This window comes from Natator depressus, chromosome 6, assembly GCF_965152275.1.
Source record: "Natator depressus isolate rNatDep1 chromosome 6, rNatDep2.hap1, whole genome shotgun sequence".
NCBI lineage: Eukaryota > Metazoa > Chordata > Testudines > Cheloniidae > Natator > Natator depressus.
In genome coordinates this window covers 122,388,011-122,406,393 of record NC_134239.1, presented here as the reverse complement: position 1 = coordinate 122,406,393, position 18,383 = coordinate 122,388,011, and the positions used below count along the sequence as shown (strand labels likewise).

At 42.7% G+C, this 18,383-nt stretch overlaps 1 protein-coding gene and 1 non-coding gene across 2 annotated transcripts in view; both read right to left on the bottom strand.

Moving 5' to 3' along the window:
• Positions 1–18,383, bottom strand: part of DLGAP5 (DLG associated protein 5) — a 44,996-nt gene that overhangs the window by 17,923 nt on the left and 8,690 nt on the right. Inside the window, exons 5-7 of the mRNA XM_074956478.1 lie at positions 17,253–17,349; positions 10,884–10,985; positions 9,691–9,767 (exon numbers count right to left, since the gene is read on the bottom strand). Coding sequence (XP_074812579.1) covers positions 9,691–9,767; positions 10,884–10,985; positions 17,253–17,349 — 276 coding nt within the window. The remainder of the gene's footprint in view (positions 1–9,690; positions 9,768–10,883; positions 10,986–17,252; positions 17,350–18,383) is intronic.
• On the bottom strand, positions 12,353–12,486 carry LOC141990275 (small Cajal body-specific RNA 14). Its single transcript, XR_012640143.1, has one exon.

Sequence of the window (18,383 nt, the reverse complement as noted above, 5' to 3'; positions counted from 1 at the left end):
AATATCCCATAGTCCTCAGTATACCACTCTTCAGATACCATTTGTGATTCTGGGAGAAATTCCTGCTGGATGATTGGCCAAGCGATTCTGGGCCTCTGGTAAATGAGCAGCTGCAGAAATGATGTTCTCTTTGATTCAGAACTGCCAGAACTTTATCATCTCCTGATGACGCTGATTGGAGTGGTTTCTTCCATTTGTTCACATAATACATTCTGGTGATGTTGTTAGTGAGTATGTGAACTGCTGTGATGCAATCTTCACTTGAAATATCTTGCATACATTGTAAATGCCCTGAAGCTCCACAACATTGATATGAAGAGATGCTTCCTGCTCTGTCAATAAACCTTGTATCTTCAATTCCCCCAGATGTGCTGCCCAACCTATTGTGGAAGCATCTGTCACTATGATCCTCTCTAAGGGGATGTGGGGAAGAACACAAGCAAAGAGAACACCTTGGTATACTTTGCATTGAACGGTCCACCACTGAAGGGAGTTCAGAACCACTGGATGCACTTGGACCAGCCCATCCAATACCTGACAATTTGGGCAACAGACCAACCTCCACCAGGTTTGAAGAGGACGAATGTGAAATCTTGCATGTGGACCATGTAAGTGCACGCAGCCATATGACTTAACTTCAGGCACACTTAGATGGCAGTAGAAGTGTGAAAGCAGAGAGACAGACACAGGCAACAAATTGCCTGGAATTGCTCATTTGGTAGGAATGCCCTGGATCTTATAGAATCTAGTAGGGCCCCAATGAACTTGATTTTTTGAGTTGGTATTAATGTTTAACCTCCCCTCATTTAAGATCAGACTCACATAATTGAAAAGGTGCATTGTTGTTGCCCTGGAATTGAGGGGAATGTTACCCCAGAATTTGATCAAGCTAATTGCATCCATATTGTGTGCATTCAGCCACCATGAATTAATAAAATAGACCACCACATCGTTAAGGGTTAATTTGGACAAGCCATGCTTCTGGAGGTAAGGTCAAATACTAGCTATAGGCTTGCAGTTTCTGCTAACCAGAATGGGAGGGGAGAAAAGAGTCAACAAATTGAGACTGAAAGAAAATAAGTGGATGGAGACATTGAGTTTGGGCACCTTTGATACAGAAGCTTATTATGACTAAGATTGTTAGGAATGTTTTGTTGATAAGTAGTTTATTGAAGTTAGGAGAGGTGATGAACCTGTAGGGGTTACTATGAGCCGTGTGTTTTGTAAAAGTTAGTTATAAAAAGACAATAGAGTGTACTTTGGAACAGTTCTCTGAAGCTATCCCGAGAGACTTTTTCCTGATGCCAGACTCCCTGGCAGGAAAGAGTGTAGTGAGTAATTAGCAGCAGGTCAGCAGTAGACAATCTCAGATTCTAAGTAATTATTTGAGATGTTCTAAACCTATTGCTTATGTCTTTGTGTGCTTAAATTTAATAAATAGTAGTTTTAGATAAGAGCATACTTATTTTATCAATTTTCATCATCCGGAAGCACTGTGTTCCCATTGATTTATTCCTGACACCGCCTGGAGTGAAACAGTTAAGTTGCCACTGCTTTGGCTTCTGAAAACCCTGGGTAACAATGTGAACTGAACATGCAAGAGGACTTGTCTTGACTTGACCCTCACTAATCAGTTGTTCAGATAGGGAAGGTGTGAATTGCTCTTTTCCTGAGGTATGCAGTCACTACCACCATGCATTTGACAGAAACACGAGGAGCTGAGGACGGGCCAAGGGGAAGCACAGCGTACTGATGTTGACCTGCCATGACAAGTCTCAGAAACTTCCTATAGCTTGAGCAAATCATTACATGGAAATAAGCATTTGAAGATCTGGGGCAGCAAACAAGTTGTGAGTTAATGCAAAAAGGATCATTGCTAGAGTGACCATACGGAATCACACGTATTTGATGTATTTGATGTGGTGATCAAGAATTGGCCTCATCCCTCCTTTGGGTTTGGGGACCAGGAAATATCGGGAATAGAATCCCTTTTCCCAGTGATGCAGCGGGACTTCCTTTATAGCTCTCTCTAAGCACGTAGAATTTAGACCAACTGAAGAAACAGTGGCTCACAAAAAGGGTTCTTGAGGAGGGACATGGTAGGAGAGATGCAGAGGAACTGAATGGCATAATCTGAAGGTGCTTAGCACGCATTTGTCAGGGGTTACTGTATCCCAAGCACCACCATAAAAGCAAGACAACCTATTCCTATTCGGGGGCACCGAAGTCACAAATGGAATGCTGTCCTGGACCTGAAAGTCAAAATGGCTTACTCAATGGAGGACAATGGGCTGGGCTTGCTAGCTAAAATTAGACACAGAAGGCTTCCTCCTCTGCAATCTATGCCCTTTCCTAGAGGAATCCTGCTGCTTAACAGGGAAAGATTACTGCCTGAAAAATGGCTGTGAGCAGTACTGTTGCTGCTGACTTCCGTAATTATGCCTCCTTCTGGACAGGGTTTAAACCCCCAGGAAACGAAGTGGCCCAGCAGTCCTTAAATAAAATGTAAAGTCTCATCAGTTCTCTCCAAAAACAAAATGTGACCATTGAAAGGTAAGTCCTTGATACACTGCTGAACGTCAGGAACTATGCCAGAATTCTGCAACCATAAGGCCCTTCTCATAGTCACAGCTGATGCCATACAGTAGAACTTCAGTTACAAATACCTAGGGAATGGAGGTTGTTCATAACTCTGAACAAAATGTTATGGTTGTTCTTTTAAAAGTTTACAACTTAACATTGACTTAATACAGCTTTGAAACTTTACTAGGCAGAAGAAAAATGCTACTTTTAATCATCTTAATTTAAATGAAATAAGCACAGAAACAGCTTCCTTACCTTGCCAAATTTTTTAAGCTTTCCCTTTACTATTTTTTTTTAGTAGTTTACATTTAACACAGTACTGTACTGTATTTGCTTTCTTTTGGTCTCTGCTGCTGCCTGATTGCATACTGCCATTCCAAATGAGGTGCTTGGTTGACTGGTCAGTTCATAACTCTGGTGTTCGTAACTCCGAGGTTCTATTGTAATTCTGAAAGAGGCGTCCACCATATCCAGGGCAACTTGCAATGAAGTTTTGGCCACCAGATGGCCCTCTCCAACAAACACCTTAAATTCCTCCCTGGAGGTTTCTGGCTTGAATATTGAGATAGTGTCTCAATTGATGAAGTCATATCTAGGCCAGGTCTACCATAAAGACTTATATAGGTATAAACTACATCGCCCAGGGGTGTAAAAAATCCACGCCCCTGAGTGACAGTGATATCAACCTAGCACCCGGTGTAGACCGTGCTATGTCAGAGGGAGAGCTTCTCCCATCAACATAGCTATCGCCTCTCGGGGAGGCAGTGTTAGGTTATAGATATTCAGGCCTGTCTGTAAAGGCCTGTACTTTAAGAATTTAGGTGTATTCTTATCACTTGACTAGTTATAGAGGTATAAAAGAAAGAATCAAAATCACTGTCTGCCCGTGTAAGGGCCTTCTCTTACTGTGACAGTCTGAGGCCCTGTTCTTAGGCTAAGGCCTTTGGCTAAGCAACAGAGGCAGCCATAAGCTGGGAAGCAAACGGTCACATCCTCACATTCCAAACTAGTCACATTGAAATAAGGTGCTATTGGGCTGTTAGGAATACAATCCTGTCCTGATAGTGCCTATCACCTCCAGAGAAAGGGAAGTGCCTAGAAAATGTAAAAGGAAACTTAGTTTGATAGCATCCTGTCTGGCAAGAACTCACTTATCAATAGCTGGGATGTGAAATCCTCACTTCTGTATTGTTTTGTCATTATAGTTCCCACTTTGCTATTGTTTGTCTGTATAATCTCTGTCTGGTTCTGTGATTGTTTCTGTCTGCTGTATAATTAATTTTGCTGGGTGTAAACTAATTAAGGTGGAGGGATATAATTGGGTACATAATCATGTTACAATATGTTAGGATTGGTTAGTTAAATTTCAGGAACATGATTGGTTAAGGTATAGCAAAGCAGAACTCAAGTTTTACTATATAGTCTGCAGTCAATCAGGAAGTAGGGGGGTGGGGGTGGGCATGCGGGTGGGGGAAATGGGAACAGGGATGGGGGTAAGGAAATTGGAATCACGTTTTGCTAAAAGGGGAAATGGAAACAGGGAATGGGGCTGGGGAAATTGGAATCATGTTTGGCTAAGGGCAGGAATGGGAACAGGGACACAGGTGTAAGGCTCTGTGGTGTCAGAGCTGGGAAGGAGGACACTAAGGAAGGAAACTGGAATCATGCTTGCTGGAAGTTCACCCCAATAAACATCGAATTGTTTGCACCTTTGGACTTCGGGTATTGTTGCTCTCTGTTCATGCGAGAAGGACCAGGGAAGTAAGTGGGTGAAGGAATAAGCCCCCTAACAGGCAGATTAACTAAGCCCACAGCAGAAGCTCTCCTGTCAGCTTAGTAACTGCACCTTCACTAAAGCGCTATAGCAGAGCAGCCACCCCAGCGCAGCTGCACTGCTATTTATGAAGACAAGTCCATAGATAACAATGCCTGCTGATTTACAATGCACATATGTAATGATAGTCTTGTAAGTTTCTCACCCTCCATCCCCGGCAAGTCCAGCCTCTTAGATTCTTTGTTCTTGGGGGTGGATTCGTATCTCCTCTGTCATAATTGGTCATTTTCTGCTGTTACCATAAGAGAGTTAGGGGCTTGATGGGAGCAGAAGCAGTTGAATCCCTGCATGAGAACATTATAGCACTTCTCAGAATGCTTTGCTGTAGGTGGTAATGAAGATGGGGTATTCAACAAGGACTTCGCAAACTCCAAGAAGGCTTAGTTTACCTGGAGAGCCACCATCCCTGGAGTTGACACCTGGAGAATATCCAGCAACTTGTGTCTTCTCCTGCATGAACTCCACCTGAATGCCCAAGGCAGAAGCCATACACCTCAGGAAATCCTTAAAATCTCAGGAACAGGTGAGGAAGAGTCATCTGGAGAGGATGAGGAAGAGTGCAAGGCCAATAGAAGCTCCTGTATGAGAGAATCAGTCTGGACCAGTCAGGAGGAATGAACTCAGACTATGCATGTAATAGAGGTGACTCAGGACAAGAAACTGCAGCCAGAATGGGCAACCTTGCCTTGTACTGCATCAAAAAATACGATTTGGCACACCAAGGACTGTACTAAGGATTCCAAGGAGGCAACTGGGAACAGGGATAAGGCATTGGTGACCAATAGGTACTAGGGCAGGGGCCCCTATCCCTACTGCAAGAACCGTGCCAATCTCTATACAGACAGTGATTTGAGGATGGTCCTGAGGATTTCCGAGAACAGTGCTTCAAAAGGCGAGGGAGAAGTGGAAGATGTCCCCAAACTCTGTCTCGACAAGACCAGCAAGTTGTCCACTGGTAGAGGAGGAGCAATCCCCGTCAGGGCAAGCAAATGACCTTCCTCATCCAAAAACCAATATGGAGATGGCATCAGTACCAAGGATGAACGAGCAGTTGGTGCCTCCAGTACCAAGAGAGGCATCACAATTCCACACAATACTAAAGCAAACGAGGGAGGTACTGCGACACCCTGGCACCCCAATATTCACCATCATGTAATTAGGATATGTTTTGTACAAAAATATTCCTTGTGAGGTATCATTCTAAAAGTATTGATCTGCTAGACAGTAATATCTCATCAGATTGTATGTGCTATTGTTGTATGTGAAGTTTTGAAGTTTGGTTATGTATGTGTTACTGAAACACGTTGTGAGGTTGAAAACACCCACAAGCGGCCTTTTGAATACAACAGTAAAAAGGCCAAACAATATTAATGGCTTGTTGAGGAAATGCACACAAGCACAAGGATTACCCCAGGAACTGTATACAATAGAAACCTCTCAGAGATAGCACTATACACAATGGGAACTGTTTGACACAGGTCACAGCAAAAGCTTTCCAGCAAGTGAGAAGAGGATATAAAAGGGCGACAATGAGATCATGATGGTACCTTATTCCCCCTACAACAACACACCTGGAAACACCTGAGGAATAAAGACTGAACAGGGGCAAGTGATGGTCCCCAGCTAAGGGATTGCTAGCCTTTGTATGAAAACCTGGGAAAGCCAAGGCAGCTTGTACCTTAAGAATCTACTAGCCTGTTTATCACTCAGGGTGAGAATTTGGTAATTCATATCCTACCTATCTAGTGTGTTAAGCTCAGTTTGTGGTTTTGTTTATTTACTAAGGTAATCTGCTTTGATCTGTTTGCTATCACTTATAATTGCTTAAAATCTATCTTTTGTAATTAATAAACTTGTTTTTGTTTTGCCTAAAACCGGTGTGTGGAAATTATAACTTGGGACAGAAAGCCATCTCTCTCTCCACATTGAGGGAGGGGGCGAATGTTATGAGCTTATGCTGTACAGTTCCTCGTGCAGCGCAAGACAGTATAATTTTGGGTTTACCTTAGGAACTGGGAGGTGTCTTAGCTGAACCTTCCCATGCAGAGCTGATCTCAGTATCTGTGTGTGTAGCTGCAGCTAGGTGTGTCCCTACCTGTGTGCTGGTGAGACCGGGAGCGTGTCTGCATCTTGTCACACCCTTACAAGGTGAAAAGGGAGCCCAAGCTGGTGGGTCAGGCAGGCTCAGTGGTACCCCAGTTCCAGGCGGCACCTCAGGGGGGGAACCCATCACAGGTACCAATCCCAAAGATATGGTCAGCAGCAAAGACATAGTCGGTGCTGAAGAAAGCATCTGCACCAGTAGGCTGCTTGTTAAGAAAAAGGATGTTGACCGCAATTCTGAACTCCAAGTCTTAGGCAGAGTAGAATACGGTGCTGACGAACAAGACATCTCTGCGATCAGACCACATGGTGCTGAGGGCACAGCAGAAGCAGCGTTCCTGGCTGCCGAATGCTCTTGAATTATTGGGGAATCAGGCTAGGAAAGGCAGAGCAGGTCTGACACCGCCTGGTATGCCAATGGCGTACAATCAGTGCCAACGCTGACATCATCGGTATTGGACTCAACAGATGACACGGCCAATACTGGAGATGGTAGTACAGTGTCCAACTCATCTCGTCGTAATATTGGGAATCGGTGAGACAGCCCAGCTCCAACCTGCATACTAGAGGAATTATAGTGCCAGCCAGCACTCCTCTTAGAAGACGAAGAGAAATCCCTGAGTCCTGGAATGGTCTCGGTCCATCTTGTTGAACCTCTTCCTCGGAGGACTAGAGGAAGGTGAATGAACCCCCTTTCTGTTATGTGAAGCACCAGACTGTGTTGGAAGCAACATGTCATCTCTGAATGAGAGCGCAAGGCTGGACAGTCTGTGGAGATCCCTAGTACCAAAGGGGCTGGGGGGGACGACTCATGGCCTGCTCTAGGTGGTGCTGCGCTTCAGATGCAAATAGCTTGTCACCAGTGTTCTCTTTTTAAAGGACTTGGCAGATGAACTCCCTTCTTTAGATGTGCCCTTTTCCCAGGCACAACAAACACTGCGCGTGGGGGTAACTAGCGGGGACAGACACCCCACATGACTGACAAGGTTTAACCCTTGGGTTAAACTATGGGTATGTCTACACAGCAAAGAAAAACCCTAGAGCCCTGCAGGGTGGGAGGGTCCCAGAGTTCGGGCTTCAGCCCGAGCCAGAAGTCTATCCAGCAGTGAAAGAGCCCTGCAGCCTGAGTCCCCGGAGCCGGAGTCAACTGGCATGGGCCAGCCATGGGTTTCTCTTTGCTGTGTAGACATACCCTATCTGTCTATCCTACCTACTATGACTCAATCTAAGCGTACTACTAAACTAACCTATGTACAATAAAGGCCCCAAAAAACAGATAAACAGAGTGAGGTAAACTACCATGTCAAATGCTCCGACTCTAGTGGCAGGTGGTGAAAGGGAACTGAGGGGATTTGGGTGGCACCACCCTTAAATAACCCAGGGAGGGGCTAAGGGGCTAGAGTACTGCCCCTACACGTACCACTAGGCAAAGTTCTCCAACACACCTGAGTGGAATACACATCTGCAACCACCCTAAAAAGAATGGTTTCAGAGTAGCAGCCGTGTTAGTCTGTATTCTCAAAAAGAAAAGGAGTACTTGTGGCACCTTAGAGACTAACCAATTTATTTGAGCTTAAGTTTTCATGAGCTACAGCTCACTTCGTCGGATACATTCAGTGGAAAATACAGTGGGGAGATTTATATACAAAGAGAACATGAAACAATGGGTGTGTTACCATACACGCTGTAACGAGAGTGATCACTTAAGGTTAGCTATTACCAGCAGGAGAGCGGTAATAGCTCTAAAAAGAATGTGTGTTATAGTTAGGATGGCTTATTCTAGTCCCCATTTTCAGTGGGTTAAGCTTCTGGAACAGAAAGATGACAGTTTTTTTGAGATGCTCCTCTCAATCTGAAGATGATTGTTTGCAACTCCTGAAATTCTGTTCAGTGATCTAAGCGTGAAAAGCTTGTTCAGACACTTGTTCACTCAATTCAAAGACAGTTTTACTTAACTCTCAGTACAGTCTTCAGTGAGGAATGGAGTATTATGCTAAATTTTGAAGTGGCAGTTAAGAAACAAGGCACTCTGCATGCTGTTTCCTTATGACGCAGCAAGTGAAGTTTTATGTGTGCATATAGAAAGTGAATATCTGCATATTCCAGATAAATGCCTCTGTACTAATTTAAATTAGGGTTGATGACCAGTAACTAAGTCACTGTGGTTACACATGGTTAAGCAAGAAGGATTTGGCCAGATGTCCTGAAAATGCACAGGAGTATCTGAACCAGACAACTTCTCCAAAACATTTCAGAATTCCATGAGTTTTTGAAAAAGCATGATTACACTGTACATTTGATCACATAAAAACTAGCTGAACATGCCAATTCTGTAGCTACATGTGTTTAAAACTATCTCAGTCAAGTATCTTGCAGATACCAGTTAAAAGCCACACAACAGTATGACACTCAAACAGATATTAACTAAGACTCCCAAAAAGCCTAATAGGCATGGCCCATAACAAAAAATTAGGCCCATTTAGTTTTAAAAGCATACATGCAGTTTTGTTCACAAATTCTATGCAAAAAACACCTGATGTGCGTGCACAAGTCTAGGATTTTTGCAGAATACTTTTGCATGCAACCCAACTTGCCTAAAAAACTACTGATGTGCATATAAAGCTCATGTAAGGGTGCATGTGCTCGTCTATAAAAGCCTAAGGCCAAACTTTTAATCTGTACATTGCTATAAACTATATATGCCAATTCTGAGAAACTGTTTTGGAAGTGTATATATATGTATTTCCCACTGAAGACCCTATTCCATACGAAGTTCCCATGTCTACTTAAATACATCTCAAGACAATATTTATGGTAACAAACTGATCAGAGTAGCAAGAGCAGTGGTCTTTTAAAGAAGAATACTAAAATTGGATTAATATTGCTCACATTGAATATTTAAAGTTTGGTTGTAAGCAGAAAGTTCTGAAACTTCCCAATGTGAAGAGTTAAGTAAGACTAAATATATTAATAAGAAAATTAAAAAGCAATGCAACAGTAGTTACAAACTAACCTGCAAGTTGCAAGCAGACCAGTGAAGACATGAGTCAAAGCAGAGGTTGCTATTTCAGCTACAGCACCTACGTAGTACAGTTGCTTCTTATAGACACTCCCGAATCTGTTAATACGCTTTGTTCAATTTTCATATTTACAAATATCAAGTAACATACCTCTACATTCTCAGCTTTGACCTCTTTCTGCTGCTTTCCTCTACTTGTTGACTTTTTTTGTTGTTGGTTACCTAAGGCTGAACAGATTCCATGCCAATTAAAACAGATAGCTTATTTATACAACATCTTTCATCAGAAGGTTTCAAATTATTATAGAAGTATGAAAACACAAAAAAATAATGGCATGTCACAGTGGTTACAGACAGGGAGTAGTTAAAGAAAAGTTGTACTGTTTATACAAAAAGATGCTCTAGGATTTAGCAGTATGACAAGACCCATGCTACTAAGAACCGATATCAATTTTTCCCCCCCCTCCAGAACACAAGATGTTAATCTTTAAAAGGATTTTTAGCTCCCCATGGGGCTAATACTGAAATATCTAAGGAATTATACTATTCCAGCTTCCCCCAGATAAAACGACAGAACACTCAAAATAAACACTGCAGTATTTCCTTAAAGATTGAAGTGACATTGTCAAATAGTTTTGAGTCCAGAATTTGTTCTACTTTCCTCTTGCCACGTGGACATACTAGGATTAAAAGTCACGCATGATTACTTGATGTTAGCCATCCATATGATCACAACAGTGGTAGTGGCCTGTTTAATTCAGGGGGTACTTCCATGCATAATGGGCAGTGTGAAAGAAAGTGTTACATTCTGACAGCTATCTTGAGGACAAGAAGGGATAACATTATTAAACATTTCTCTCTCAGAGCCTCAAAGATTGGGGTCCCACTGTTCTGGGCAACATACAAACACCGATGAAGAGAGCAGCCTCTACCTCAGACAATGTATTTCTTTTGATTTCTGTTACTAGACAGAGATAATTTATAACCTAAATATTTTAATGGTGATACAACCAACTAGCAGGACATTAAGCCAGATAAGAAAAAGCACAGATGTGCCAGCCTTTAATTAACATAAGGTATAAATACTTCCATATTACTGTATTTCCCCCAACTCTCTCTAATGTTGACTTTTGCATATTGAGTTAAACATTGAAATAGAGGCTGCAGTTACAAGGCCTTCTTTCACAGGAGAAATTACCGATTTCAACATTTAGACCCTTCCTTTCTATGTCAGTTTGATACTAAGTTTTCTGTGCCACCTCTGAACACTAAGTCTTAGCTGTACAAGCTGAAACAGTTTTTCTATGAACACCAAGAATATAGGAGTCTTACTGCTTCACTTACTCATGGTCGTAGCTGGCTTTGACATCTGTTTGGTCAGAGTAGAGGAGGTTGATCTGGTGATTCTTACATTTGAGGCTGTAGGGAGTTCAGGTTGCACCACCACTGTAAGGAATATCATAATTCCTAAGGCTATTTCACCATAACTTGCAAGGAGGCAACATTAAAACATTATCATCAATCAATTTAGGTCCAAAGTTCTGGTTTCATAAAAGCCAGCGGTAAATGCTTTGGCATCAGCACCAGATGGCAGGTCGCCAGATTTTTCTCTATGCTAATGCAGTTAGCGCTCCCAGAGCACTGAGGGCAGAGATCAATCCTTGCATCAGGACAGTGCTTTGAGTTGCCAAAGACCGCACAAAACCTCAGAATGTATTATGGCAGTGCTTAGAGACCCTAATGGAGATCAAAGCCCATTGCACTAGACACAGTACATATGCACAGTAAGAGTCCCTGGTCCTGCAAGTTTGCAATACAAATAGACCAGACCAAAAAAAGTGAATATTATCCTCATTTTACAGACAAGGACTTGACAAAGAGTGACTTGCCCAGGCTCACACAGGAAGTACATGGCAGAGCTCAGAATTAAACCCAGACCTCCCAAGTCCCAAACTTGTGCCTTAACCACAAAGCCATCTTTCCTCTAAGAATAAGTCTTTGAATACAGTTTTCAGGCAAAAAGCTTTATCCTAGGATCTAAGTGGATAAAAGTTATTGATTTATTAAAAAATAAATCTGTTTACAATTAAATTTATGACAAGCTAGGCTAAGGCCTATATTTACTATCACCTATTAAAACCATTGAAAAAAATTAAAAATATGCTGAGTCTACTTGCCCTTTCTACTACACACTAAGTAACAAGTTAAAGGCTACTTTTTTAAAGCAAAAACATGGTAACTTTTGCGGTCAAGCTTTAAAAAAATGACATAATATTTGTCATATACTGCATCAAGTATCTATATCATTTTCCATCTTTATAATGGATGGAATGTTAGTATTTTGTTTTTCCCAAACAGTACTCCTCCCCTCATTGTACAGAAAAGCTTATTAGGAATTTTTAGTTTCACTTTTTTTCTTCTTATGTATCCAACACAGTACAGTAGTTTTACTTAATGAAAAACAATATTCAAATGCTGTTTGTGCATTTAGTTGAATTACAATTTCTAAATGCAGCTTGACAACTGACTTTTTACTCAGATTAGTTATTTTCTTAAAAGGTTCATAATTTACGAGATAACAAAGTACTAACAGAAAGCATAACTAAAATCAATTTAAATCAAGGTTTGCTACTTGCTGATTTAAATAATTAAAATCAGTGATTTAAAACAATCCATGCTGGAAACTACTCAGATTTTTAAGTGAGTTTGAAAATTATAGACAAATTATCTAAGGTATTTAAGGCACCTATATCTCAGTGATATTTAAGGACCAGTGCCTACTCTGAACTCACCCTCTCTAAAAACATGTTGCAAGTAAATGGAGCCATCACACAGGAAGTCCAATAACTAGACAGATACTGCTGGCAAGAACCATTTCTTAATGTATGTGGCTGCTTAGGGTCACATTATATCACTGACCAATGCAACCAGTACCAAATACAGCCACATTCATCTAATTGCCCTAATATCTCACAGGGGGCATGAACTCCTGCCTCCAGCATGCAAGGCAAATTGTTTAATCTGTAAGCCATTTAGCCTGCTCTCTTCAGAGCCATTTTTCAATGTGTTGAGCCACTTTAGGAACTTCAGTTTGAACAAACTCATTCACACATTATCATAGAATCATAGAATATCAGGGTTGGAAGGGACCTCAGGAGGTCATCTAGTCCAACCCCCTGCTCAAAGCAGGACCAATCCCCAATTAAATCATCCCAGCCAGGGCTTTGTCAAGCCTGACCTTAAAAACTTCTAAGGAAGGAGATTCTACCACCTCCCTAGGTAACGCATTCCAGTGTTTCACCACCCTCCTAGTGAAAGTTTTTCCTAATATCCAACCTAAACCTCCCCCACTGCAACTTGAGACCATTACTCCTTGTCCTGTCATCTTCTACCACTGAGAATAGTCTAGAACCATCCTCTTTGGAACCACCTCTCAGGTAGTTGAAAGCAGCTATCAAATCCCCCCTCATTCTTCTCTTCCGCAGACTAAACAATCCCAGTTCCCTCAGCCTCTCCTCGTAAGTCATGTGTTGCCCTTTTTTGTTGCCCTTCGCTGGACTCTCTCCAATTTATCCACATCCTTCTTGTAGTGTGGGGCCCAAAACTGGACACAGTACTCCAGATGAGGCCTCACCAATGTTGAATAGAGGGGAACGATCACGTCCCTCGATCTGCTCGCTATGCCCCTACTTATACATCCCAAAATGCCATTGGCCTTCTTGGCAACAAGGGCACACTGCTGACTCATATCCAGCTTCTCGTCCACTGTAACCCCTAGGTCCTTTTCCGCAGAACTGCTGCCTAGCCATTCGGTCCCTAGTCTGTAGCTGTGCATTGGGTTCTTCCGTCCTAAGTGCAGGACCCTGCATTTATCCTTATTGAACCTCATCAGGTTTCTTTTGGCCCAATCCTCCAATTTGTCTAGGTCCCTCTGTATCCTATCTCTGCCCTCCAATGTATCTACCACTCCTCCCAGTTTAGTATCATCCGCAAATTTGCTAAGAGTGCAATCCACACCATCCTCCAGATCATTTATGAAGATATTGAACAAAACCGGCCCCAGGACCGACCCCTGGGGCACTCCACTTGACACCGGCTGCCAACTAGACATGGAGCCATTGATCACTACCCGTTGAGCCCGACAATCTAGCCAACTTTCTACCCACCTTTAGTACATTCATCCAGCCCATACTTCTTTAACTTGCTGACAAGAATACTGTGGGAGACAGTGTCAAAAGCTTTGCTAAAGTCAAGAAACAATACATCCACTGCTTTCCCTTCATCCACAGAATCAGTAATCTCATCATAGAAGGCGATTAGATTAGTCAGGCATGACCTTCCCTTGGTGAATCCATGCTGACTGTTCCTGATCACTTTCCTCTCATGTAAGTGCTTCAGGATTGATTCCTTGAGGACCTGCTCCATGATTTTTCCGGGGACTGAGGTGAGGCTGACCGGCCTGTAGTTCCCAGGATCCTCCTTCTTCCCTTTTTTAAAGATTGGCACTACATTAGCCTTTTTCCAGTCATCTGGGACTTCCCCCGTTCGCCACGAGTTTTCAAAGATAATGGCCAATGGCTCTGCAATCACAGCCGCCAATTCCTTTAGCACTCTCGGATGCAACTCGTCCGGCCCCATGGACTTGTGCAAGTCCAGCTTTTCTAAATAGTCCCTAACCACCTCTTTCTCCACAGAGGGCTGGCCATCTACTCCCCATGTTGCGATGCCCAGCGCAGCAGTCTGGGAGCTGTCCTTGTTAGTGAAGACAGAGGCAAAAAAAGCATTGAGCACATTAGCTTTTTCCACATCCTCTGTCACTAGGTTGCCTCCCTCATTCAGTAAGGGGCCCACACTTTCCTTGGCTTTCTTCTTGTTGCCAACATACCTGAAGAAACCCTTCTTGTTACTCTTGACATCTCTTGCTAGCTGCAGCTCCAGGTGCGATTTGGCCCTCCTGATATCTTTCCTACATGCCCGAGCAATATTTTTATACTCTTCCCTGGTCATATGTCCAACCTTCCACTTCTTGTAAGCTTCTTTTTTATGTTTAAGATCCGCTAGGATTTCACCATTAAGCCAAGCTGGTCGCCTGCCATATTTACTATTCTTTCGACTCATCGGGATGGTTTGTCCCTGTAACCTCAACAGGGATTCCTTGAAATACAGCCAGCTCTCCTGGACTCCCTTCCCCTTCATGATAGTCCCCCAGGGGATCTTACCCATCTGCTCCCTGAGGGAGTCAAAGTCTGCTTTCCTGAAGTCCAGGGTCCGTATCCTGCTGTTTACCTTTCTTCCCTGTGCCAGGATCCTGAACTCGACCATCTCATGGTCACTGCCTCCCAGATTCCCATCCACTTTTGCTTCCCCCACTAATTCTTCCCTGTTTGTGAGCAGGAGGTCAAGAAAAGCTCCCCCCCTAGTTGGCTCGTCTAGCACTTGCACCAGGCAATTGTCCCCTACGCTTTCCAAAAACTTCCTGGATTGTCTATGCACCGCTGTATTGCTCTCCCAGCAAATATCAGGAAAATTAAAGTCGCCCATGAGAACCAGGGCGTGCGATCTAGTAGCTTCTGCGAGTTGCCAGAAGAAAGCCTCATCCACCTCATCCCCCTGATCCGGTGGTCTATAGCAGACTCCCACCACTACATCACTCTTGTTGCTCACACTTCTAAACTTAATCCAGAGACACTCGGGTTTTTCTGCAGTTTCGTACCGGAGCTCTGAGCAGTAATACTGCTCCCTTACATACAGTGCTACTCCCCCACCTTTTCTGCCCTGCCTGTCCTTCCTGAACAGTTTATAACCATCCATGACAGTACTCCAGTCATGTGAGTTATCCCACCAAGTCTCTGTTATTCCAATCACGTCATAATTCCCTGACATCACCAGGACCTCCAGTTCTCCCTGCTTGTTTCCAAGGCTTTGTGCATTCGTATATAAGCACTTGAGAGAACCTGCTGATCGCCCCTCATTCTCAGTATGAGGCAGGAGCCCTCCCCTCACAGACGTTCCTGCCTGTCCTTCCTCCCGGTATCCCGTTTTCCCACTTACCTCAGGGCTTTGGTCTCCTTCCCCCGGTGAACCTAGTTTAAAGCCCTCCTTACTAGGTTAGCCAGCCTGCTCGCGAAGATGCTCTTCCCTCTCTTCGTAAGATGGAGCCCGTCTCTGCCCAGCACTCCTCCTTCATGGAACACCATCCCATGGTCAAAGAATCCAAAGCCTTCTCTCCGACACCACCTGCGTAGCCATTCGTTGACTTCCACGATTCGACGGTCCCTGCCCTGGCCTTTTCCTTCCACGGGGAGGATGGACGAGAACACCACTTGCGCCTCAGACTCCTTTATCCTTCTTCCCAGAGCCACATAGTCCGCAGTGATCCGCTCAAGGTCATTCTTGGCAGTAACATTGGTGCCCACATGGAGAAGCAGGAAGGGGTAGCGATCCGAGGGCTTGATGAGTCTCGGCAGTGTCTCCGTCACATCGCGAATCTTAGCCCCTGGCAAGCAGCAGACTTCTTGGTTTTCCCGGTCAGGGTGGCAGATAGATGACTCATAACATTATCTTATAACTTATAACATTATCTTTTTCGGAAGAGGACTACACTTTGTGTGGGACACTTGCAAAACATGGTCTCTACATTAACATCTGTATTCTCTAAAGATTTTCTGTTTCAATGACAAGAAGTTCTATGGACAGATTTTTTTGTCCACACTACTTAATAAAACCACCTATATTTGCACATTATCTTGGTTTGAGCAGCTTTTTTGGTAAAAATTTCACTGTTTTTTTACCAGTTTAATTTGCAACCTACTCTGGACTGGATAACAGCAACCTGGCTGTATTAAAGCCTTTTGCCAAATCTATACTGAAGTTAGTGGTGGTGAGCATATTTTGCACACCAATTGTTCGCAATAATTAGAACTTCCAGCTTTGCTCCAAAACTATGAAGGCAAACTATGATTTGGGTAAAGATGCACTAACTATACAATGGAGCCACAACATAGGGCAAGAGAAGGTATAATAGGGACATAGGGAAAGAGAATGAAACCCTGGAGGCATGAAAACATGCAGCAAGCTACAGCCAGTGTCAAATTAAACAACTGTCTTAGTCTGAAATCCTTCTCAAGGCACAACCAAAGAAAGAAAATGGTCAAAGGATATCAAAAGAGAGGGGCTTGGATGCTGGAGTGCTTTGCGTGAGATCAGGCATGGCTGAAGTCTGTCCGATGGGCACTACTTCACTGACTGTGGTTAGGGGAAAAAAAAATCTAACCTTTGAACACAGGGATGGCATAGGTACTACTGGTCTGGAGAGGGTGCACACCTACAGGTGACTCAGTTAAAACATCAAGACCTAGGGGAAATCCTGCCTGGGTTGTGCTGGAAGTTGGACTTAAATGGAAATCAGGTGGATTAGTTATTTTTGGAGCACAGGCTTTTACAAAGCATATAAGCAATGTTTTTCATTAGTTTTAACAGGACAATTTGAAAATAACATCCCCTGTAGTATTCATAAAGTGAAACTGAGCAGTCCATTTTGCTCAAGCAGAGGGAATTGTAAAAAAAATAAAACAATGCAAATAGGAAAAAAGTAAATTAGACTGAAAATTCACTTTTTCATGGCTAGTAGTATGCTAGGCAATCCATGTCCCAGTGCTATGACCTTTTAACCCAGTGTCCACTTTCACATTCCAAACCATTTTACATTCCTACCTTTCTTTTTTTCAGTCACTTTGTCTGCACATGTCTGTCTGCGTCCGGTTTGGGTAGGGCGCACACTATGCCCATTGGTAGCGTGGTCAGCATAGATCTACAAAGAAGGTATGTTTTGTGAAACTTCACCTTTCTAAAAATAAGGAAGACTAATTCTTTCCCCTTCTTTCATATTTCCTTTGTACCTCTTCTAGAAAGTCCTGATTAGTGTCACACTGATTTTAAGTGTTTAAAATGAGAGATTAAGGGAACCAAAACAGCTCATTTTTGACACTTCTCTCAATTTTACATTATACTTCTGACCCTTTCTCAGTTGGATGGGTAAAGAGTGAAGCGAGTCCTTGAACTGGGTTTCTAAATTACTTTGGAAGTGGGTACTGATTTCTGCTGGACCTTTATGCACATGTAATGCAAGTTAGATGCCAATTCTCAGAAAACTTTTAGTACATGAAGTGAAAGTTATGAGTAGAGATCCTTCAAATGTAAGTTCACATTATGTAAGACAAGATTGCTAGAGAGTCAAAGTATGACCTCTTTCAAAGATTATTTCAAATTAATTTGTCCCCAAAATTTTACAGCTGGTGCCCAAAAAAGGTAGATAGTCCAAATACAACATTCAATTAAACCAACAGCAAGACAGTATTATAACGTTTCAACCTTGTAGAGTTGTTCAAAGCAGAGAAAGTTAGTCATGAAAGATGTCAGAACTAACTGCATCTGAAATGCACAAAGTACTCTAGTCTGTAAAGAAGCAAGTCGTAACGAAGCAGAACATGGGGTCAAGTAAACAGCACACAGTATAATTTAGAGAGAGTTTAGCCCTTGATTAAAGTATTAAGTGATAATCAAGTTAGGCATGAAAGGTGCAAGACAAAATCAACTCTGAACTCATTCTTGCTGACAAAATAAAATGGAACTGGGCTTGGACCCATCACTCCAAAGGTCCAAAGTGCTGCAGTGGGATACTTGTGTACAGTCAGTCTTTAAAAATTCTTGAACAGGGTTCTCATTTCAGATTTGGGTAAAGATGCTCAGTTGACACATTTGCTAGTTTCATCACTGAAAATTATCAAAGCAATATGCAGAATAAAGAAAGGAATGGTTAGCATTCTAAGCATCAGATTTGCTATT